Genomic DNA, 25,383 nt, shown 5'->3' on the forward strand with positions numbered 1-25,383 from the left:
TACTAATATGTTTGTGATAGTCCTACATCAAACAGTTCTTGTCAATCTCATATCCAGGCAAAACTGAACATTCTAGAAAGAGAGAGTAATTGTGACTCTAGGGAGACTTCAGTGTTAGACAGAACGTTCTCAACACTATCTGATCAATTTTAGGGCAGCAAGGAAACTAGATATCCACAAGCAAAACTGTATATATTTTTGTTATATCTATGGAATAATCAGTTTTGGGTCACTATAGTTTGTATAAGCACATGATGAAGTGTTACCCTAAATATTTTCTGCAATCTGTCCAGTGTTTCCACTGTCACATCAACATTTTTTCCCTCCGAGTCGATTTTAGTTTGTTCTATTTCAGAAAAACCAACCTCTAAACAGCACTTTCTACAACATAGTAGTCAAAGACTATGACTATTTGAGACTAATGTTGTGCTCGCACCAAACGAAAATGAAGAGATTTACGCAAGTAAATCACATGCAAAGTCAACGCAAAGAAGGAAACAGACGCGGTCTTGCGCCAGGTGATTCGAATGACGCAAATTGGGCGGCGCGAATGTGCGTCAATCGCGTCTTCCGCACAAGTAAAAAAATTTGAATTTGCTTAAAGAGCTCATTTGATACCTAAACTTTAACAAGTCTGGATGCGGGAAGACTCTCCCTGTCGCACAATGTTTTTCGGGTCACTCCGTGAAATTATTCCTGCGAGTAATAAAGAGCGAGAAACGCAATGCTTTGTGTTTGACAAAGAGACAGCAAAGCGAACCAGAAAGTTAAGATAAACAAGTCTACATGAACAGCCCACGCCAAGTACACAAACTGCTCTCCAAAAAATTTAGAAGTGCTAAAGAATAGAAAGGGGCAGAAAGGGGCATGATTCACATTTGAGTCATTCTTTTTTTGATCTGGGTTTTGTTTTGTCTTGTTTTGTGAAAAAGAGCTGGTCAGTAGTTTCGAAAACCACAAAGAGAAAAACAATCAAGCCACTGGTCAACAAATGAACTGTTTTTCATAGAACAACAGTTTTTGATTTATGACTTAAAAAAAGTTCTGTGGTTTACGTTACTTTAAAAAAACCTTTCACATTTTGTTCTTCCGTGATATACACACTACAACAACCGCAGGGGAGTGTGTGTAATTGTACTTTTGTACTTTTAGAGATCATTGGGTCGAGCAAGATGCACTATGGTTACCGAAAAAAGTGACCGCCCAACTTATTAAATGTAACACAATTTATGTTGTAGAACAATATTAGTTTCTTTAAGTAATGTTAACCACAGATTTAAAAACCATTAAAAAACGTTTGTTCTTGGAAAAGAAACCGTAAGGTCAATAAAGTAAAACCTGAGATTTCTCTTTTTCAAAATGACAAAACAAAAATGTCAAGAGCTACACAAACTCCATCGAGAAAGCACATCATTCCTGTGTATTTCATTTAATAATGGAAGGTCAATAATGAGAAACAGGATTAAAGAAAAGCCACAGCAATAAAAGAGTCTGTCTAAGACAGATGATACAACAGCCGCTCATTCAGTCGATGGTCCAGAGTGAGCAATTTATGAGACATTTGTCAATCCAGAGACTGCAGAACCACCAGCTGCTATAAAGCGTCTTGCAGGCGCACACATCCTTATTACTCCGAATGCGCTCAAGGTGAAAAATATGGCTTTAATGATTATGTATAGCTTGTTGATTCAGCACCAAGAATATCACACTAAGAACACACAACCCAAGCGCTTTTCTGGATGTTGAAAATGACAAAAACTTCCACCACAACCTGCAAAGCAACTGTTTTCTGCAGCCATCCTGATATTGCCCTCAGATACGTAAGAGCTAGATGATTAAATGCTAGCACGCCAGCGACTGTTCCAACCTCTCACAATGCATGAATTCTGACATCATCTGTATAAACACGCGTTCGGCCCTCAAACAATATGAACATGAAACAAGGCAGAAAAAACTATGAAAAGAAAAAACAAAAACTAGGGCTTCCGTCTTGGGCCGAGAACCAAAGCACGGTTGAGGTAAAATTCATCTTTTTTGCTGAAAGCTAATCCATAGCCAATTCTGCCCATTTAAGTCAGGCTAAAAGTTATAGTGGGCTTTTAAATCTTTACAATGGATTTATGAATAAACTACTTAGAGCGAGCGCAGGCACGGTGTCAACAGGCTCAACCGTTTCAGATCACCTCATTTCCTTGGGGTCTAACGATTTAATTTTCCTTTTTAATTCTGTTTCTTATAAGCCGAAGGTAAAAAATTCTCTCAACCAAAAACAGAATCACCATTTCATGGTAAGTTTCAATTCTGCCAGCGTTCTCTGCTTGTTTTCATTAAGTTTCAAAGCGTTAAACTATAAAACAAAAACCGATAAAGTTAATTCAACATGGCCGCAAGGCAACAATTGTTATTTCTTTTCAATTTTGCTGCTTATTTACAAAGACCAAATTGTATTTTTGCACATTTGAAGCGCACAATAAAGTAAGGGGATGCTATAGCGTTATTTCAAACGTCTAATACTAAATACCTGCTTAAAGCGGATTTCTATAGACCACTTCGGAAAACGTAAACAATGCTGGTCCAGAAGAATTTCCTTTTTTTCTACACAAACGTTTAAAATACAATACAAAGAGAAGACTAATAACGGCATCAAAATGTTAAAAAAACTTTGATGTAATTCTATATGTAAGATTGAGAAAAAAAAAGTAAAAAAAAATGAAACCAAAAATGCTTTCGGACCAGTGTTTTTGAAGCTGCTAGCATCTGTTTTACATTATAATCCTATGGAAGGATAGGATCGCCCTGAAAAGTCCTGATCGCTTTTTTAAACACCAGCACCAACATCTTTTTCTGCAGCTCATAATGTCTTTTGCGATTGAAAACCCCTAACCAATGACAAAGACCTGTCGTTTCCATAATAACATGCGAAGAACGTGATTGGTCGAGAAGGCCCAAGCTCGAGCCCGGTGGCCAAAACGCCCATTGGAGCACAGTTGTGTATAAATTTTTACTTTCAATAACTTTTGATTGCATTTCTAGCGAGAAAGGAGTATTGAAGTTTTTTATATATGTGATTGTTTATAACAAAGACAATTCCTCTTTATAATTCAAATAGGAATCAGTTACGCTGCAGATGAAGCCTGTGTCTCTAAAATGTCTTCGTGCAAAAATGCTATTTTTGAACATTGCCGGCTGCTATTGTTACCACAATGGTGCGAGCCTTGTTTTTTTATTAAAAAAGCGCCGTCTTGTCAAAAAAGAAGTTAAATGTGAACACGGCTTAAGGCTGCAAAAGTATATGTAACAAGAAATGTACATACACAAAATAATTTTGCAGGTTAAATTGATATATTTTCGAAATATTTTTAACACCCTAGAAAACAGGTCTACAATTTCATTGCAAGAACGGAAAAACCAGACTTTCATGATAAAGATTATTTGGCCCTATACCTGTCTTTAAATGTAATCTGTCTGAGCCCTTCAATCAATTCTAATCTAGCGGTAGGCTGTGGATGTTAAATGATGGATTACAATGCGGAGCCAAGTATTTGTTTAAGAAAACAGCATTGAGGCTTGAGGTTGCACACAGACACTACGTGTAGTATCTTACAAATATGCTGTCCTCGAAGTGACAGACACCTTCAGCAGAACAAATCCAGTGCCGGGGGCTTTGTTTTGTCAGTAAACATGCCGATGGTCTAACAGCGGAACAGTGGTTAGAGGACACTGCCACAGTAACTCCAGCCCATATGTTGGCAGGCCTTCCCTCCTAAAGCAATTGTGCTATTGGCAGAACCTCCAAAGGCAATGAAGCAAGAGAAGCAAAGTACTGATGACCTAGCAGCCCACGCGTTGTGCCCAAAGTGCTAATTTGCACAAGTTTTTCCTGTTTGAAGGGGAAAAAAACTAAAGGTTGAGTTTTTTGTAATACATGTCAAGTAGCTATAATTAGACATCCGACTATTAAGTGATGTCAAGAACATGCCGTACTAATGAAAATGAACAGATTATGTTAGTGGATTCGTCTTTAATGTCCTCATAAAACACATCTTCATCTAGCGGCTCAGAATCAAGGGTTTTTCAATCCTGCCATGTTTGTTTGGGGGTTTCGTGGACATGGCTCAAGACACATTCAAGTCATTTTAGATTCGTTCCCTTGACGCAAGCGATTAATTCGCAAGGTTTCGATTTTCAAAGCCGACGTCTACATAGATCAACAAAGATGCAAGAAATCCTGCCCTCTTGTTCCACAAGATCTGCGTGTCTGTTATACCGCAAATAGCAAAGTTGGGCTCTGTGATTACAGGCAACCGCATTCAAATTTTTTCCAAGCTCTCAGCCAAGGCCTGCCATGTTCCTTCTCCTACAAAACGTATTGAAGATGACTCACAGGTCCATCTTTGTACTCACTCTAGATGTGAAAACACTCGCCGCATGGTTAATATCATGATTCTTTCATAAGTGCATAAGTGCTTAAGGACAGTCTTTTCAAGGGCGAATAACACATTAAGCACCATTTTACAACGGCCCTCGAACCTGACTGTTCAAGAGCCAAGGCCACGTGTTCAAAATCTCACTGTCTCTCCCCGTTACCCTCTCTTACAAACATACGGATTCATTGCTTCTTCAGTTACTTCACAAACAGAACCAACGAGGATTTTTTAAAAGTATGGTTTCTTTTTTCTTCAGAACACAAAAGATATTTTGAAAAACAGTAACCAAAAAAAAAAATTTTTTTCAAAATATTGTCTTTTGTGTTTCATAGAAGATAGAGACACACACAGGTTTTGAGGGTGAATAAATGATGACAGAATTTGTATTTTGGGGTGGACTATTCCATAAGGTAACCGAGGCTTGGACGCAAGCAACAGATTTACGCTTTGGAGTCTAACGAAAATCTCATTCACAATTATACAGTTGTATAGAAATATATCAGAATATCAATATGTGAGCCACTTTCCCACCAAATCAGTTACATTCTGTAAGTCAACGTATAGTAATATCGTTTAATTATTTCTCACTGTTCTCAGTCAGACATTCCTTTTCAGCTTCCTGCAGTTAAAAAACTGCAGACTGACCCTTCAACTTCACAACAATGTCTCTGCCTTATCTTACATTTTTTAATTTAGGGTGACTTTCTTAATAGAGCACTTCATGACAGCATCTCAGCCAACCTAATTTGACACAACACAATGGAAGTAAAAGAGAAAATTAAAGGTCTCTGCAAACCGCTACCTACTCGAAATGCTTTCAGAATCCACAATGAGCGACTTTCTCAGCATCCGCGTCTGGGTTATAGAAAAGTGGAGTACCTGTCAATTCTATTCAGTAGTGCAGAAATGCTATCTAAACTTTTTTTCAGTACATTTTTGTGGCAAGATTTCTAATTATCGTTTAGTTTAAGTTTCTCTAATAATTTTTAAGGCAGTATTATTGACCTCAATGAGCGGAAAAAGCTTAATAGTTTCAGTTTCAGTACAACAATAATAACCTCATTACTAATAAGAGGGTTGAAAAAACTGTTGAAAACAGGATCTTATTTTAAAAATACTACAAATAAAAACAACTATAATTTACAGATTTAGATTTATTTAGACTGAGATTATATACAAAACAGGGAAAATTAAACCAAATAAAAAAAAATCATGAGATAATAAAGCAAAACTGTAAAAATTATATATATATATATATATATATATATATATATATATATATATATATATCAAAATGTACAATAAATTAATATTTATTGCTCTGTCTGTTTTACATTCTAGCCACTTAAAAATTTCCCACATTACTTCTCCTTGCCATGCTGCTGCAGGCTTTCGATCCGGCGTGCCACCTGGTTGCACAGATGACTGTCCACATTGCCCGTTTCAAACCTGGCAATTTCTGAGAGAGATCTGCCAAACAGCATTTATCGTGACGACATGTTGTAGCTAAACATCAAACAATTAGCAGTGTCTTATTTTCACTTTAAAGTGCAGCCTGTCACAGCAGATCTAAGCCCTGCGACAGCAGTGAAGATCACGGCTAATTCGGCTACGCCAAGCTTTTTCACGTTCAGTGATCTTGTGGCATGACAAACAAGAGACGAATTACCACAAATGTTGCATTGCCAGAGGGCATCTACGTACTCCATCTCCAGGAGAAACGGAAGCGCTCATCACGTGAACAGGGCTGCAGTCACGGTCAGCTGTGATGGAACGAGAGGGCTGTTGGTTTAACGCTGCGCAAATTTATGACCTTCTTGGCCTCGGCAGAGTTTATTTGCAGGTATTATTTATATAAATTGACTTTGGTTCTTTGTTTCACTAAAATGCAGCAAGCTAAAGAAATGAGTTTTATGTGCCCGTATGTGCCCAGATGCATGCTGAATTGGCTAGATTTGATTTCCGTTGCCATAGCGATCAGTAAATCGCCAACGGCAGTAAATCGGGGCGGAGGGAGCCACAAACACACAGAAGGAGCTCTGTGAATTCTCAATGCGTCTCTCAGCTGGGCTGCATTTCCCACTAAGAGGCTTGCGGAGAGTTCAAGAAAGGGGAACGAAACGGAGATCAATGACAGCAATCAGTTCCATCATAGATCAATGCCGGCATTAAAGCTGAAATCATCCAAAATCATTACGGCTGCTGAGTCACAATAGGAAAATGGAAACGATAACGAGGGCGGGGGGAATTTGGGGTGCAGAGGATGATACAGCGGTCGACTGAGATAAGAGATGACCGATTTCTGTGGATTTGCTGCTAAAATCCATGCATCTGTGGAGTGTGTGCAATTCAGTCCATATTTAAAGACAGACAAATAAGACAACACAGTAGCTTTAGGCATCCAGACAAGAAAAACATTACGTTTAGCGATTAGCTAATGATCATGCGTGATTAGCACACAAAGCCAAACCTAAGGGTGAATGATGGAACCGCCACTGGCTTTCAGAAGACGCAGCTTCAAGATTTGGGTTCATGGATTAGAATTCATCCGAAAACTCTGTCATCATTAATTCACCCTCATGCTGTTCCAAATATGTCTGACTTTCTTGTGTGGAACTAAAAAGGTGAATATTAGAATGACATTATGTCTGGCAAGTTTAAAAAAAACATACAAAAGCACCATGACAGCATCGAATAAAATTTTTGATTCATGAGTCAGACACCTCTAAAATGATATAAACAGTGATATAAACAGCTAAGAGGATTTTTGTATCATCAGAGGTTCTCGGCCTGATTCCTCACTCACTTTTATCATATTAAAACAGTTGCCAGGTTACATTTTCAAAAAGTCACCTTGAGTGTTTCAATATAAGAAAGTCAAAAGGGTTTTGAATCATTTTCACATTTAGGTGTCCTATTCCCTTAAGAAAACTGTGCGGTTATCAGATAAACGCAGGAAGACATAAAACCTGCCACCTACAATCAGTTAAAAATAAAAACCATAAGAAAACATTCAAAGCCGTGCTTCGGTTTATTTAGATTTAATGAATTAACTTGCGTCTATATTAGACGTGTTGAATAAATAGTGTTACATTAAATGTGATAAGACTCGGCTGTTCCGGATATCACCACCTTGCTATTCACATTATTCACTTGAGCTACTAACAGCTAAAAAAAGTTTTTAATTTAGTCATGCATTCATACAATCTGTGTTCAATCCTGTCTGTGAGCTACCGAATGAGCAGGACCGTGTATGAGTCACACATGTTAGTAAACAAAGCTGTCAATACCAAACACCATCCGTGTGAACGCGACCGTAATAAGGCAGAAACTAAATAAGCCGCCCCGCACAAGTAATCAAGCGTCTAAGAGAAAGAAACAGAAGGGACATTCATAATGGATTAGCCGGTCGGGAATGCGTGAGGCGCCGGGTGTGCGTGCGCGAGAGACTCAGGTAAAAGCCCAACGGAGGCAGTGGTGAATCCACCAGCTGCTTCTCCTCATTTTACGCTTCATTGGCCTCATTACTGTGAAGCTGAACCTCGTGCCTGTGGAGACAATTGCTGAGATTAGTCATCTCTGCTCTCCTACTTCTGCTCTTTCTCTTAACAGCTCCTAGGACTTCCACTTTTACATTCCTCATCCACCCGCTCCCTCAGTGGATGCCATGGTGGGAAGTTTTTGAAGGAGAAATGTGGGTTTTCAGGCTGTGGAGAGGACCAGGGGAAATCTGGACCGAACACAGGCAGCGTTGGCCATTACTGAGAGCTGAAAGGAGATCAGCGCTGTGATCTCATTCAAACCAGCTAAAAGCACATAGTGAGCACAATACAAAGACACACAGATATTGCACAATTGCTCATACAGTATTTCATCAATTTGTTGTGCAAGGACAGTTCACATACAAACGAAAATCTCATGTATTTTGAAGAATGTTGGTAACAGAACCACTGAGACATTTCTCTAAATATCTTCTTTCGTGTTCTGCACAAGAAACGGTGATACAGGATTTAGAATGACAGGTTTTTGATCAGGGTAAATAAATGATAAACATTTTTGGGGGGAACTGTCCCTTTAAATATGATTTGGGTAAAAATTGTAGCAATTAATCATTTTGTTTTTGACATTTTTACCCAAAGCTTCGATAGAAATCGATGGCTGGGAATCCCCGAGGCCCCTTCAAAGGCTACAAACACAGACACAAAATAAACACAAACAAATTCTTTTCCAGAGAGACTCGAGCTTTGTCAGGCACAACCGATTAGGAACTTCTCCTTCCACAAACACACAAAGATACAACTTGGAAGAGATTACCAAAGTCTTTACGCTTCTCATCGGGTCCGTCAGCAAACCAAGCTACATTCCACCCCGGGAGAACGCTGAAAAATGTAGGATGGGATTCGTTTTGAGGTAATGAACATTTCCCCAGGACTCCTGACGGATCGATCAACTAGCCTGTTTTTTTAACCGGGGACCTGACTAAACAAACCTCAAGGAAACTGTAGCAGGGTCACAGAGCGAAAGGCTTGATAAGGTACTGACAGATGAAATAAAAAAAAAAAACTATTACTGCACGGTACATGATTCTGAAACGCAAGGTGGGAAAAGTGCGATCAAAGCAGACGGGAGACCGTAGTAGTTAACAGCCCTTGACCTAAATATGCTTTTATCATCCTACAGTATGCAAAAATAGAACATTGTTTTTTCTGTCGTTGTATCTTCACGCATATCAAAAAACACAATGGTCCCAAGGTCGAAGGGCAATGGCAACAATGTAAATACACAGTAACATACTCCCTTATGATGTACATGTTTCTAACAAACTGAGACCCCAAGATACTGGATAATACAATTGCAAGTGTACGATTTTGCAAACTACTGACTTTGCTGACTACTTTACAGATTGTGAAATTTATGTATTTTGGATACATTAAGGCACAACATAATTCCCAGTTGTGTTATTCCATCTTTTTTATTGTTTTAATTGTATTTTTAGGGGCATTTTACACCTTTTGTCAGCACAAGAGAGTATAGAGCTGACAGGAAAGCGTCGAGGAGAGATAATAGAACTATGGTCGTCATGAGCGCACTGGCGGTATATGTCAGCGCACTAACCACAGGGCTATTGGTGCAGACAGGGTTTACAATTATTCTAAAATGTGGAAAAAATATAAAGAAAGAATAAATGTTTTCCTACATTTTTGACTGGTAGTGTATGTACTTTTAGAGTATCAAAGCCAAGAAAACACACACATACCTCAGGTGGAGTTACATCCGGTCGCTTCGATTCGGCCTCAGGTCCACGTAGAGTCTGCAGAAAGAGGGCAGCTTTCCTCTTGCGTTCAGCCTGAAGCTGTCTCTCCTTAGACTCTTTAGACGCCTGGGCCAGTTTCTCACGCGCTGCTGCAGACAACCGGTCCTCCAACTTCTGCTTAGCTGTGAGAAAAAAAAATTAAGAGTCAATGAAACGTCAAACACATAGACACTAACATACACACATTTGTCTTTTTTTATACACACCCTTTGCTCCTAAAATGAGCTTTCTTGTTTGCTTGAAGTGTTTGGTGTTTATTGGTGCTACGCCAATGTAAACGTTTTCTCCAATGCTAAAATCCATTTGGACAAATATTCTTTTCCTCAAGTATTAAGGTCTGCCTGGCCGGCGATATTAAACTCGACAGGGTCTTAATTTAGCTATCTGGAGCAGGCGGTGTACTCATGTATAATTTTACAGGTTTTGTTTGGAACGGCGATATAAGAAAGGGAAGGCACAAAAACAAGGCATTATAGTATGAAAGAACAAGACGAGAACTTCTCTGTCCGCACTCAAAATAGGCCCATGCCACGGACGATCACATAGAATTAAACACGACTGGATAGAGAACAGCGGCCGCTACTTCACCACGTCACTAGAACGAGAGCGAGAAATGGCAACAGAGGAAATAAGGAACGGAAAGGAAACGAGATGTTCCTCAATCAGCAGAGCTCTTTCCTAAAAGTGGCATTCACGAGTTATGTGCCCGGCCTTGAAAGGAAAACAACAGCGGAGCCTTGACGTCACGTTTCGACTTAATCTAATCCCCGTGCTGTGCCCTTGCCGTAATGAGGGAGCTCGGAGACGAACCGCAGAGAAATGAGAACTATTGACTCGAAGAGTTTCAAATGTCCACTGCAATAGAAATGACAGGCGAGCTTTTGAGGTGAAGGGAAAGACGGCTCTTCCTTAAAATTCTCCATGTAGATACAACTTCAGTTTATTTTCACATACAATCACAGAAATCATTTACCGTCTCAAGCATTAGAAGTCGGAGTGCCATATGAAAAATAGAAATGTGTCCCGAACTTCTGTTCAATTCAGTCTTTTCACTTGCCTAGATAAGACGCTGTAATAACGTTGTTATACCATACATGGCAAGCTTCACTAATGCATCCCACTTAGCACCTGTTATTTCCTCACGGCGTGCACAAAAGAAACGACTCCTGCAATTTTCTGTAAATTTTCCCTTCTCTGGCATAATGTCTCATCAATAAACTTCACAAGGAAATTTTGCGACGGAGGCTGTAAATATGCTTCGACTAAATCCAATAAGGCCACCTTTGGAGATTTGGTTTCTGAAATTACAATTTGCAAAGTAAACAGGTAAGCCCCGGGAAAGACACATCGGGTGTACATAATTTCTCTCTTCAGAGTAGTCAACCCAACTCCTCGTCACATAAACACACACACAAACACATATCAGGATTCCTACAATTTTTCCATTTAGAAATTCCATATTTATCTAGTTTCAAGACAGACTCCCAGAAGATTTTCAGAGATATTTAACATCTGAAAAAAGTGTTTTTATATAATTATAATATTTTGCCAAATAATCAGTGGACTGCAATAGCTATACCTCATACAAATTAATTAACCTAACCAAGACACGCTCATAGCACAACATTTTATTGGGATTTAATAGAATGTTAATAATTTATCAGTGAAATATAAATCATAAGTGAACATGAAAAGAGAATTATAGTCCCCTAATATGGCTTCTTTCAAAATCTGACGATGTTCAATCTGGGCCGTATGTAGGATTTTAGAAATAAAAACTGAGTTTGTCCAAAACAAACGAAAAAATATTTTCTAGAGCTACACATGTGCATTTAATAAAAATTGGAGTGCAAATTAGATAACAATAGCTGAGAGCATTTCTGTCTTTATATGTTTATCGGTCATGAGTATACACATGGTCAATATATTTTTATAAAAAGATTGCCAAAATGAAATAAAATCAATCTTTCAAGAGTATTTGTGTTTGGAATGTACTCGCTATTCCTCTGACTTTTTGTGCAGCTACAGACACTTGTTTTTTAATTAAGAATAGTTAAAACAAGAATTCATGGATGCGTTTGAAATATTTGCAAACAATGCTGTTGTCAGGCGACCAGAGTCATGCGGTTCTGGATGAACTGGTGAAGGTCTGGTCATGTTTTTGTCTCGTTTCAGGATTTTGTAGTTTGCATTTTTGGATATTACAATCGGCCGTTAAATCAGGTTCTCTATTTAAATGTTGATGCGTGTCAATCACGCTTAAATTCGAAGCGCAAACTCCCGAGCGCTCTGCAAAGAGGAAGAAAGCGACGCAGCCAGCATTTTCACGTGTTCCGAGAACAGTTATCAAGGCGCTTTGTAAAATATTGACAGCAAGTACAGTTTTGTCCAAGTAGGCATTTTTTTCACAACATTTCATGCATACCGTGGAAAAACTAACCAGACGTCAAGGACGTGAATGGTGGGTACGGCCGTGTGTTCAACATGTTTAGTCAAACAGTAAGGGGACCCCTAACCGCTTAACATCCAATCGCAGCGAAAAGGGCAATAGTCTGGAAACTCATAATTTTCTCCATATTCAAGTTGATTTTCTCCATATTGCAGAACTGGAAAAATAATCGATTAAAAATCCATGCTTTTCCAAAATGCGTAGGAGCCCTGAATTATACTTTCTACTTACAAAGGAAATAGTGGGACGATTGGATGCAGAGGGAGTGTTTGCTGAATCTGGGCTCCTGCCATCACAAAGTGCATCTGTGATCTTTTAACAGTCCATCAATACAGATTATGTTCTCCCGGATAGGTCGATAGTCGTGCAATCTAAGCTGGTTTGAGACGGAGTGAGGCCTTCGGTTCTGCAGTGCTGTTTATATCAACTCCCTGTGCAGTAAACTTTCACTGGGCACCTGGTGTGATTACTTTAATTACCTCTCCTGTGTTCAAGAAGTGTTACTGTCCAGTGTTCAGTCATAGGTTCAAATACACACACTGTCAGTCCTATCTGGTGGCAGTGGTAAAGTTGTACAGAAATTCATTTTTAATAAGAAATAAGCTGCAAAGACTACATGTCATTACTCAATGTGACTGTCGCAACTACACCAATATGTCACAGTGAATTCTGGTGAAGTCCCTCATCGATGAAACTGCAAAAATGATTTGTAATAGTCTTGGATGTCTTAGGCCTTGTACTAATGCGTTTTTGTTTCTTCACTGCATTTTGGCTTTTTGACAATTTTGCAAGATGCAAACAACTCTGAATTCATCTAAAATTCTGTCATCATTTACTCAACCTCGAGTGGTTCCAAATCTGCACACATTTCTTTATTTTAGTGAACACAAAGAAAGATATTCGGAAGAATGCTTGTAACCAAACATTTCTTGGACACCATTTACTACCATAGTAGGAAAAATGACAATGGTAGTCAAAAGTGCTTTCCAGCATTCCAGCATTTGTTGAACACAAAATAAGACATTTTTCCAACTATGTAAGTCAATGGGGGCCAAGAACTGTCTGGCTACAAGAATTCTTCCAAATATCTTTTTCCGTGTTCATCATAACAAAGAAATTTATACAGATCTGGAACAAAACATTTTTATCAAATTGTGCCCCCAAGAATCGATACGAATCGAATCGATCTTGCAAAATGGTCTAAATATTTATTTTTTCGATTTATTAATTATATTTATTACTTTAAAGAAATCAAATATATATATTATTTGTTATATATATGTTGCATTTGTTTTGGCATGAATCCCAGACAACATTTTCGCGAATTTTGGCAACTATAGCCTTGTGTTTGCAGCAACAACTCTAAAATATTACAGAAATGTTGCGAAAAGGCACAAAGACAAAGAGTGAATAAAATAAAAAACATTAAATGAATAAAAATGAACATGAAAGAAACACATGTCAAGGTGCTTTTCATTTCACCCGTTTTCAGACATTTCAGTGTGCATTAGCAAATGTTAGAAAAAAGGCTTGAAAACACTAGAGTGGAAAAAGATAAAAATATTTTTTTCTAAATCATCTATTAAATTCGAAATAATATAGACATAACTGAAGATCTTACAAACCACTTTTTGCAACTAAGCAATTGCAATAATGCTGCAAAAATATTGTTAAAGCAGAAAAAACCCTGCATTTTTCTATTCTTCTGTTTTCAAGCACGAACACACAACGCTTGCAAGTAGATCTCCAGTACACACAGCCTGCGGGCTTCATTTCCTGGTTGTAGAGTCTGATTGAGTGATGTCCTTCTTATTTTACCAGTGTGAAACACTCCCTCTTAATTACGGGGGACATTTATTGCCTCTGGTGAGGACGGTCCGACTGGACAGATCTATTACATTAAGGGGCACGGCCCCCACGGAGTAATATAATACACTGCCAGTCATCGTGATGTGACAGCGATCACATCACCTCAATATTTTAAAAGTCTCAGAGGGTCAAAGCAAGCATGAGGAAGCACAGGAATCCGAAGGAACTCGTGGCCTAATGCGATCATGATAAACTGCTGCTTCTTTCTTAATATTCCTTATCTTATTACTGTAAAATATGTCTGGAGTCTAGGCTGGTGGCCAATGAGAAATTACCCCAGGAACAATTATGGCAAAGAAATCAATCTTGAGTTATTTCCTGTAAACTCCACAAACTGACTCATCTTTTTCTTAACAAAGTATTTTTCAGTCAATTTACGAAGTATAGCCCTGAAAACAGTCACTGAAGAATCATTATAATTATGGAATGCTCATGAAACTTAACTCCTGCGCTCTCCAGGAGGCGATTTAAAGCGCTGATGCGCCTGCCGTTTAAAAAAGACGGGCAATGGTCCAGAACTAGGTATGGTGCCTGTAAAATCTCAAGTGAAAAATTCAGAAGTACCTTGTTTGGCATCTAGCTCTTCCTGGGAGAGTGTTGGTTTCTTCTCCTCAAAAACCGGCTGAGGAAGGTTTCTGGCTGCTTCAACCAATCCCATCATCAACTCCGCCCCCTCTTGGCCCTCCGCCTTTATCCCGTCCTCATCAGAGTCGTCGTCCAGCCGCACACGGTTCTTCTCCAGCGGCAGCATGTCGGTTTCTTTTGACTTTATGGCGAAGCAGATGGGGGCAAAGGATGCTGGAAGTGGGCGATAATAGACAGGCATTACACAGCTTTATTTAGAAATTGTCTTTAACCTTGTACACCTAGAACAAATCTCATCATCAAATGATGTCATTATGGTCAAAGACATGATCATTACAGTCAAGCACAATAGCTTATAGAATTAACCTCGGCAGTGACACGTGTTTCAATGGATGCTGGCTGCTCTCCGTTTTTATACAAAGTGACATAAAGCACATCAACAGACTTTAACCCTTGAATAGAGACATTGAACTTATTTCACAAATTTAAGTTCAAAGCTAAAAACTAACTAAGCTATTTTTTAAGCTTTCTCCAAGTGTCCAGTCTGCATTAAGATCTGGCTCGTACTTTGTAAGCAAAACATTTATTCATTTAGGAGACATTTTTATCCAAAGCATCTTACAAATGAGAGAGCATTTGTCATTGTCATTACTAATATCTTTAGTAGCAAAATTCTGAACTGGATGGTTTCAGTGGCAACAACATCAAAAAAATGTATGTGGCCCAAACGTAGCTTCCGGTAGATCTCCGCAAAGAATCGATAACTCTTGAGTAGCTTTCATTTATTTTAATACAATTAATATACAGTAAAATATGAATGTAAATTAAAAATAAAATGAACTGTTATATTGTAACTAAACACAGAACGGAAGTAAACTTAATGCAAGGCTAATGCATCCGATAAAACAGTCTATATGTATGAGATATAAAGTTCAAAATGGTCGAAATATCAAATAAGCATCCTAGGAAGTGCACTTTTGTCTTCAATTCATCAGTGTTAATTTACTATTTTGCCTGAAAAAACATCTCATAAAAACTTCTACCAGAATCCCTATTTCCCTTACACAAGCACATTGGGCACTTTGGGTACACCCACCACATCTGACTTGCATTGTGGTTACTGTGCAAACTACCTATTATTTTCTTGTAAAATTGTAATATTTTACCGTTATGCAGCACTTTCATGAATATAACTTACTTTCACTCACAAGAATGTGTGCAAAAAGTCAACCTAGTTGAGCTAAAAGTTGTTTCGACAGTAACTGACATTAAATGTGTGCATCCAACTTTGGGGAAAAAACTACATCATACTATCTTCTGTGTAATACACTTTATTACCCCTATAAACAAACTAACATAGGCAAAATGCAAAGATTCCTATCATTAAATCTAATGACAAGTGAGAAAAGTGACAGGTGGTTGCTCCCTGTGATCACACCCCCTGCAAAGCTTAAAGGACGGGGAGAAGTGGGACAGAGCTGTTATGTGTACGTGCGAGACCGTTTTAAAATGTCATCGTAGCTAACAAGGATGTTGAGGGGTGAGGCGGTGGGAGGTTTCTCCATCATGGAGTGTGGAACTGTTTTACCTTTAAGGAGCTTTCCGTCGTTCAGCTGCTTGTCAGAAGAGCTGTCGGAAGCGCTTTCCCCCCCGCCGCTGCAAACCACGGAACCCTGGAAGACCAGAAAGATAGGAAAAGCAGAAAGTTAATTTGCTTGGCAAAAACAGGTTAAGGGTGAACTTGGGTTCTTTGATCTGGACATATGCGGTTCCTAATAAGCTTGTCTGTGTTTCAGGAGATTTTCTTTGTACTCTAACATGTGGGTATTCAGGTCATGATAATTCCTATATGCCATTTAGAGATCAGTACTGCTAAAGATGAATAGACTGGTGAATAATATAAAAGATAGACAGAAATATTAAAAAATTCAAAAGAAAATAGAAAAGTAGTGGAAAAAAAAGTTCACACTTCAGGATAGGGAGCAATTCAACAAACCATTAACTACAACTTTTCCCCAATAAACTCTTAACTTGTTGCTTATTAATAGTTAGCAAGGTAGTTGTTAGATTTAGGTATTGGGTAGGATTAGGGATGTCGAGTATAGTCATGCAGAATATGTGCTTTATAAGTACTAATAAACAGCCAATGTGACAATAATAGGCATGCTAATAACAACTGGTTAATAGTGAGAATTCCCCCCTATACTGAAGTGCTACCAAAAAACAAATGTTAAACATTAAGGTTACAGCAAATGCAATAAACAGACGAGGAAAGACAAAACTCAAGACAAATAGACACACACAACCTGGAAACCGTCACTCTTTTGGTGTTCTTTATTTCTGTCAAAATCATTACTGTTTATTACTTAAGTTAATGACTAATATGAATTTAAAACCTACTTTTGATGTCCGGAAATAAATACTGTTTTGATGACAATTAATTTCTCTTATGCACTCAGTTTGATTCACTTGTTAGCTGTAAAGCAAAATGGAAAATATATAAACTATTGTAAATGAAGCAAGTATAACATATTGTAAAATATTGCTCTGGTCAAAGCACCTGCCCAAATAAAACTATATGATCATGACCGTCTTTGAATTAATCCATATAAAGTGCTATGATGCATTATACAACTTAAGTTTAACAACTTATCTTTTATGTGATGCAGCTCACTCTGTGGCCTTTTATAAAGTAGTTAAATTCAACTTTAATCTTATAGGAACTTGCTTACCTTTGACCTATATTGCAAAGCAAATTACTAACCATAAACTAGTTTATACTGTAGTTTGCTTTCAACTATTTTCATTACTGGTTAAACTAAACTGGTTTAAACTATTAGATGAGGGAAAAATATTCCGTGGATGCACTGTACATTCAGCACGAGCTCTATTAAGATGTGACCCTGGTCTTGTGGGTGGCACTCAGGGCCGAGTGTAATCCCAGAAACATTTTGTACTGGAGAAACCCTCCACAGACACCTTCCCAGTCGCTCAGCGTGAGAGCAATTCATGACTGATGCTCTTATTTATCATCCATCTGCCAGCAAAACATACAGTACCACCAGCCGGTGCGGAAGAAGGGATTCACGCAGCGGGATGGTGATGGGCTGCATGCGCTAATGAGATGATGTTTTTCCTTACAGTGACCCAAATCCTTGCATTTTATTATTTATTTTTTTGTCAGCAGGAGTAAAAATTAGATGCAAAACAACATGAAAAAAGAGAGAAAGAAACAGTGGCATTCAGAAGCAAATCCTTAAAGTTTAGTGTCTGTAATGGAAGTTTTCAATATTTTACAGGTCTATTAAAAACTGTCCGTAGATGCTCACGCCAGACCGGGGTAAGATGAAGTGTCGGGAAAGGGTGGGGGGCCATTAAATCCAGTTAAGAATCTTCCTCCCAAAGATAAAATGAAGGATTTAAACCTGGAGATTGGATCTGGACTGGACAGTCGATATGAAAAAATAGAGATGCTACTGGAAAAGTGTAGAAGTTAACACACTCTCAACCATTACCAAGTGTTAAACATTGCTAACAGTTTTCATCTAAAATGGGTTCGGTTCAAAAAGTAACTAAGCAACTAAGAAATACAACTGCATGATAATATTTGGTTCGTATCTTGTTTTATCGTATTGCTTATTGAACGTCTGCATTCATCTGATATGAACGGTACACATAAAAAAACACTCTGACAGGGTTACACGTTGCTTTACTAAATCCACAAATGGAACAACAAAATAAATTGTATTTATCTGAGTTATGAACTTGCCATCTAAATTGAATGTGATAAGAGCAAAAACTGTGCTGTAAAAAAAAACAATAAAAAATAGAAAACACATTTGTACTTTCTGCCGTATTGTCTCTCCGGTGCGCAACCACAAAAACACATCAGAGATTCAGTAATTCTCTGCTGTTGCCAACCTTACATCACCAAATTACCATCAAATGAACATTAACAAACCAGAGGTTGTTCTAGTCTCTTCAACGTCTCTTATTCAGCTCTGGGATTACTTGAACATGTACTCCTAGGCAGAGATAGCACTCAACGTTTGAATCCTTTCATAATATGGTGCTAATCCCTTAAGCATGTTTATAAAGAAGAAACGCATGCTGGTAGAGCATGACATGGGAGCCCCATTCTAGTAAAAAATGAGTGAAAAAAATGACTGTGGGAAAAGTAACATGGCAAGATAGTAAATATCATGCGGAAAGATTTAAAGGGACAGTTCAACAAAAGACGAGAACTATTTTATCAGTTACTCGCCCTCATGTCATTCCAAATCTGTATGACTTTCTTCTGCAGAACACAAAAGATATTTTGAAGAACGTAACCAAACAATATCGGCGCCCATCGACTTTCATTGTATGGACACAAAACCAAAGGGACATTCCTCAAAATCTCTTTTGTGTTCCACCAAAGAAAGCGTTATATACATTTTGAGTGATGTGAAGGTAAATAAATGATGACAGAACTGTAAATGAATCTTTTGAAGCGGAGATTATGATGCCATGTGAAACATGATGCACCACTCATCGTGAATTACACTGGAATGTGATCTTAATAAATCATACTATTTTTTATTAAAATTCCTCATTTAACATAAGTACTCGCTGCACTCACAGGCTGTTTTCACACTTCCAAATACTAAAAAAGTTTGAATTTTGACGCTTCAAATTGTATCAATTGGTTCCGTAGTTCAGTATGGTTGCATCATCGACCCGGAGACCATCGCTGAGAAAATTAGCGGCAGCTGTTTACAACTGTTGCGAGCACACCATCTTTCCTGTTGTCATCATCCCTGCTCTCACTTTTGCAAATTAGGTCGGACTGATTTCACCCGGACCCCCACAGTCACACAGCGGCCCCTGGTGTGGTTCTACTGCTCTAAAAGCAGCTTCAACAATAAAACTGAGGACAAACTGAACAGGCAACTTTGTGCAAATCCACATCACACATCAATAGCTTTAGGTTGTATTTTCAGTAAAAAAATGATTTATTCTGAGCTGGGCTGTGATATGACAACTCTGAGTCCGCACAGAGCAAATAAGGAACTCTCTAAGGGAACATAAAGTGTTCCAATAAAAGCAGAAAATAAAAGATGCCTTAAGCTTAAAAACCCTGCAAACGAGTTAAAGATTGAAAAACAGAAACTGACAAGACAGCCCTTGTTGTCTTAACTAACTGGTGTAAATGAGTCGCTGGAACCCTTATGTTCAGTTTGATTATATCCACTAATAAATTCATCAAAGCAGTGGCCCGTGGATGCCCGGGTGATCATTATGAAAATCACCACCGCACAAGAACACAACAGAGACAAGATAAAATGGGCACGAAACGAATTGGTATAACAAAGGATGAAAATGATGAGGTGAGTTGGTAGAGGGCAGAGCAGGTGCAACTGAGTGTATTTGAGGTTCATTTCCCCAGAGGAACAGACGGTGAAAGGAAATAAACAAAGCGAGTTAACTGAAGCTCTGTTTGGAACCTTCACTCTTCAAAGGTTTGCTGGAGTGCCGCACAGTGGGCGAAGGGACTTGAGCACAAAATGGGAACAAAGACTTTCCAGCGGTGACCCCAGTGCTAACTCGGCTATAAAGTTAGATGACAAGTGTTTACTGTAGGTCGTTAAAGGAGGAACATAAACAGAGAACTGGATGGAAAAAAAGAGAGAGAGAGAGAGAGAGAGACATAGGGGTAAGCTAGAAAAAGACAGATTTAAAAAATATCTTTTCACAGACGTTTTACTCAATTCTGGTTTTATAAATTAATGTGAAAGTTCTGTCATCATTTTCTCAATCAGAAGTTGTTGCAAACCTATAAAAATGACTGTTCTGTTGAACTCAAAGAAATATATTTTGAAGAATGTGGAAACCCAAACAACTTTGAGTCACCATTAACTTTCTTCATACTATAATAGTCCGTAGCGCCCCATTAGTCACAAACACTCTTCCAAATATCTTTCTTTGTGTTTATTAGATCAAGGAAACTTACAGTATAGGTTTGATATAAGTTCTGAGCGAGTAACGGATGAGAGAATCTTCATTTTGGGTGAACTATTCCTTTAACATTTAGCATAACGCTAAGTTGAAAAATCGGAACTTTGGCGAAAATTCGCGCCACGTTAACCAATCAGGAGCCTGCTTTAGTAGTGAAGCAGTGTTGGGTAAGTTATTCTGAAAAAGTAACTAATAACTAGCTACTAATTATATATTCAACAGTAAAATTTGATTACTGTACAAATTACTCTCTCCAAAAAGTAAATAATTACTTATTACTTTCTATATCCTGCATCAACCTTGATTAGTTAAATGATTCAAGGATGGACTTAACGGCTCTTATTACATTCAAATAAATAATATAAAACTACATAAAGTAGTATTATTAACCGACCAAAGTATTACAAATGTGAGAATCATACATTAAAGCATGGATTTTCAAGTTGAATTTTGATGTTAATTCCACACACATATATTACACAAAGTAATATGTTTAATTACATCAGAAATAACTGTAATTAAGTTACACAAAAATTTGAGTGATCCCTTCCTTTACTTTTTCAAGGGGAAAGTAATTAATTTACAGTAACTAATTACTTGGTAACTAGTTACACCCAACACTGTAGTGAAGTGATTATAACGTAGCTTGCGAAGGTAGAAATCCGAAACCACAATGGAGGACAAATGATCGTTGCTGTATTTGGATACCTATACGATACATCTTACTTTAATTGAAACAGGAATAAAAAGGATCTAGCTTGGAAGAAAGTGAATGAGGAGGTCGGACAATCTGATAAGTTGTAAAACACGCTCAATTTGAGCTATAAATATATATATATATATATATATATACACAGGACTGGAGCCGCCTGGCAAAAGCCCCTCCCATGACGCAAATTTGCATATGTTGCGAAGTGAATTTCACGCCCGAATGGAGCGAGTAAACTCAAAGTGTTCATGCGCCCACCTACACGCCAATAGCGTGATTTATTCACACAAGTCGCGTTTGGTGGGAATACTCTATAAGACTAAAATTACCAGGGTTTGATGAAACGCTTTGGATAATTTTCTTAGCAACTTAGATATAATGAAGGAGGTTATAAGCACAATATGCGAGGGATGCCAGAGAGCCTCTAATTACAGAAACGATGCATAATTGATGAAACAAAGCCACTTAAAGACACAGAATCAGTTTGTGGTCTTAAATTAAAGGTTGGGGTTTGTAAATATGCCTGTGAATCAACACTGAAGTAAACAGCTCTTGTACTGCTGCTAATGGCCTGCCAGTTGCAGTAATTACAGACTGTTCTTTTCAAGATATGTGGGAGAAAGAATATGGAGATTTGACAGGAGGCAAATACCGAGGCAACACTGCGGGTTGAATACAAGGTACAGCATGTGACATAATGTTGATTACCACAGGAATTCATTCGAAAACCCACCCCCAATCCCAATTATAAAGCAAGAATTTTGATAAAACAAGATGGAGACCGGTCTCGCGAGGCAGCCTCTGAAGAACAAATTTGGATGGATGAGCCGCAGTGACTTCTGGGACTTCTAGGAAGCATATTCTGTAGACATGCAAGCATCCGGGATCTTTCATGCGTTCTCTATTCTTGTGTCCGTGAGTATTGGAACTGGACTTAATATTGATGACGTAGAGCGAGAACTTGGGGAGACAAGACCGCTGAAGAACACATATTGAGAAACGGCCAGTGTATTAGAAACTATTTATTGTAACAATTTAATGCTTCAAACAGAGATGGCGATATAGAGACACGTTACAGATTGCAGTTATACGTGTTAACATGAAACTAGTGCAATAAATGCTACTTACAGCACTGTGATTTTTGGGTGAAGTTTTCCTTTAAGCACTCAAAGCTGAGAAACTGACATCTAAATAGCATTTCTCAGAATCAATAACATGTGAATCTGCCAAACAATGTAAGTTGTTTATAGCTCTACCTTTTATTAAGCCGCCGTTCCACAACAACATCTTCGAAACTTATCATCTAAAAATATTCAGTATTTCTCAAATTACCTGAAACAGTCATTTGCAGTAATTAAGGTAATTTGCAGTACTTGTTCTGTGTGTGTGTGACCCTTGCCACCTCAAACAGAAACATAATGCCCATCCTTCACTCTGTTTTTAAAGCAGTCTAATGGATATGAAAGGGAATGAAGAAAACACGCCAGGGGCTTAAAAACAAACTTCTAAAAATGAGACCTTTAATTTACCGTGTTTTAGAAGGATGCAAAAAATTGGCAGGGAAAACACAGTGAAGAGGAAAGCAGAGGGGAGGACACGTTAGATTAAAAATGAACGCAGACGGTGTGTTTACTGCATTCATCTTTTTAGCGTTTCAAAATAGTTGCACAGAGAAAAATTTAGTACTGGAGGGGAAAATAAGATACAGGAACACTGGTCAAATTTTTAATAACATGTTGCAATGTTTGTTGTGTCTATGTTGGGAGAAGCAGAAAGATTTATATAACTTCTGGTGGCGTAGATACGTGCGTTTTACGACATATAAAATACCAACCCGCTCCTTTCCATTATGTGTAATAAAAAAGCAAGATGAAAAAATAAACCTCACATGAAAGCTCAGTTACACAGAGGTCTGGAACTAGAGAGAAATGTTTCCACTTCTCATTAAAAGCAGCTAAAATGCAGACCATTATATTTGAACGCAACAGCGTGCCAAAACCTCAGAACTGGAGCCGTCAATGCTTCGACAAACACTATTCCGATGCTTTATAAAGTACAGGGACCAGCCAAACGCCCTTAAAGCAACACTTTAAAACATTTGCTCATGGCTCCCCCATGTGGTTGATAAGCGCAATTGTCTGTTACCAGTGTCGTAAATAATGTTGCTGTATAAGCTTCCCCAACGGAAGCGCAACACACGTGAATTTATTTACTAAACTGATGAAACCGGCAAAAGCCGAAATGATGTTTAGGAACCATCTTCACTGTTCTGCAGGCAGGGGATGGGCGAGGCTGTGTGTACCGATCTGAACACAGAACGTACAGAGTGTGGTTGTAGCCACTATGAGACTGCTCAGGTAGCAGCGGGAGTAGAATTTGTCCAGTTAACATTTAACCACTGAAATCATTCTAGAGACGTTATTTTAAGGTAGAAAAACTACAAAGTGTTGCTTTAATTATATTATTTGATGAGATATTATCAAGAACCCCACCAAAATGAGCAAGAATAAATAGCACATTCAAGTTTTAAGAGTTCCAGACAGAGCGAAAAAAGTTCCCCCCTTTCAAAGCCAAGATGATTCGAATTTTAAGGAGATTCAAAGAAAAAACAATTATTCATGGCAGTTTTATGGTAAAAACATGCACAATAACGTATGGTGTACACTAGAGCACAATGCCACCAAGAAAAGTATGTGTTTTTTTAAATTAAAAGAAAATACTCTGTAATTTGTTAAGAAAAGAAAATGTTTAATTGAAAAACATAAAAAAGCCATGAAGACAGAGGTCCTTAAACTTTCTTCTGGAGAGTTCCAACCACACTTTTAAAGAAACTCGAAAACAGTGAATTATCTGTATCAGGTGTGGTTCTATTAGAGTTGATCTATGTTGTGCTGAAAGACAGATCACCAGAAACACAACTGAGCACATCTGGATTAAAACACGGCTTGTTGCAGTGCACACCATAAATTATTTTCCGTGCAAAAAAGTCCAAACTTCATGTTAGCATTGATCTGACAGCCTGTTCAAAATTACTTTAGCTTTTATCATCACATTCAGTGCTCAGATCAGGTTTTCATTGAACTGATGTGTAAAACTGCTCTGAGAAGGGGGTGACAAGAGTATAAAACCAGAACAATGTGTACCAGAACAGCCATTACCGCATATTAAAAAGACCTAAATGAAACGAGAATACCCTTCAAAGAGAATCCAAGAATTCAAGACATTATATGCTAGAACCAATGAGGCTTCGTGCAAAACGGAGCTGCAATAACAAGAATCTGTACATTTGACAACCAACCAACTTCATCACCTGACCTTAAACATCACTCAAGAGCCCGACCCGTCGCCTTTAAAAGCCAAACCACAGCACTTTGAGACTTTTAAAAGCTTTTTACAGCGCAAGTTTCCTTGTATATTTCCGAAAAATAATATAAAGGGGGGAAAAAGCACAAGTCGTGCGGTTAAATATAGCCGTCTTCAAGCAGCCAGACTCTGCTGAGACGGGAAAAAAATTGGAATTGGTCGCTTTGAAGACAATCCCAGAACATCGAGTTTAAACGCTGGCTGAAGCTGATGAATTCGCGGGCTTGCTGAACTTTGAAAATCAAGTGAAGTGTTCTCTGAGGAGCCTAAATCAGAGAGGAACAGAGACGGGATGTGTCGTATGTGGATGAAACTTTCCTGGAGATTTTAATTGTAAGGAAAGAGGGATGGATGCAGCGAGTACCTACAGACTAAAGACTAATTTGAGAACTCTCTCATGCGATGCCAATAAACACTGTCAGTGTCAAAACGACTGTAATCTCACATTCGGTTTGGCATAAAATGCCACCTTTTATGCCCAATCGACACCCCCATTTAATCAACTCCTGATGGATAAAGTGCCACTTTAACTTTTCTAATATATTCTGTGTCTCAACATTACGAAATAGTCTGCGAGTGCCATTTTCAGTTAGCTTGAAAACAAGAAAATAACATCAAAACGTGGTTCCACTGAGTCTGCATTTGCATAAAATTTTAAATTTCATGTTCC

At 38.2% G+C, this 25,383-nt stretch overlaps 1 protein-coding gene across 1 annotated transcript in view; it reads right to left on the bottom strand.

The window, feature by feature from the left end:
- The window catches only part of sfswap (splicing factor SWAP), a 76,733-nt gene that overhangs the window by 23,291 nt on the left and 28,059 nt on the right, over window positions 1-25,383 (bottom strand). The window contains exons 11-13 of the mRNA XM_056731363.1: window positions 16,233-16,317; window positions 14,624-14,857; window positions 9,685-9,863 (exon numbers count right to left, since the gene is read on the bottom strand). Of these exons, the coding sequence (XP_056587341.1) occupies window positions 9,685-9,863; window positions 14,624-14,857; window positions 16,233-16,317 (498 nt within the window). The remainder of the gene's footprint in view (window positions 1-9,684; window positions 9,864-14,623; window positions 14,858-16,232; window positions 16,318-25,383) is intronic.

This window comes from Triplophysa dalaica, chromosome 19 (genome assembly GCF_015846415.1).
Source record: "Triplophysa dalaica isolate WHDGS20190420 chromosome 19, ASM1584641v1, whole genome shotgun sequence".
In the NCBI taxonomy this organism is placed as follows: domain Eukaryota; kingdom Metazoa; phylum Chordata; class Actinopteri; order Cypriniformes; family Nemacheilidae; genus Triplophysa; species Triplophysa dalaica.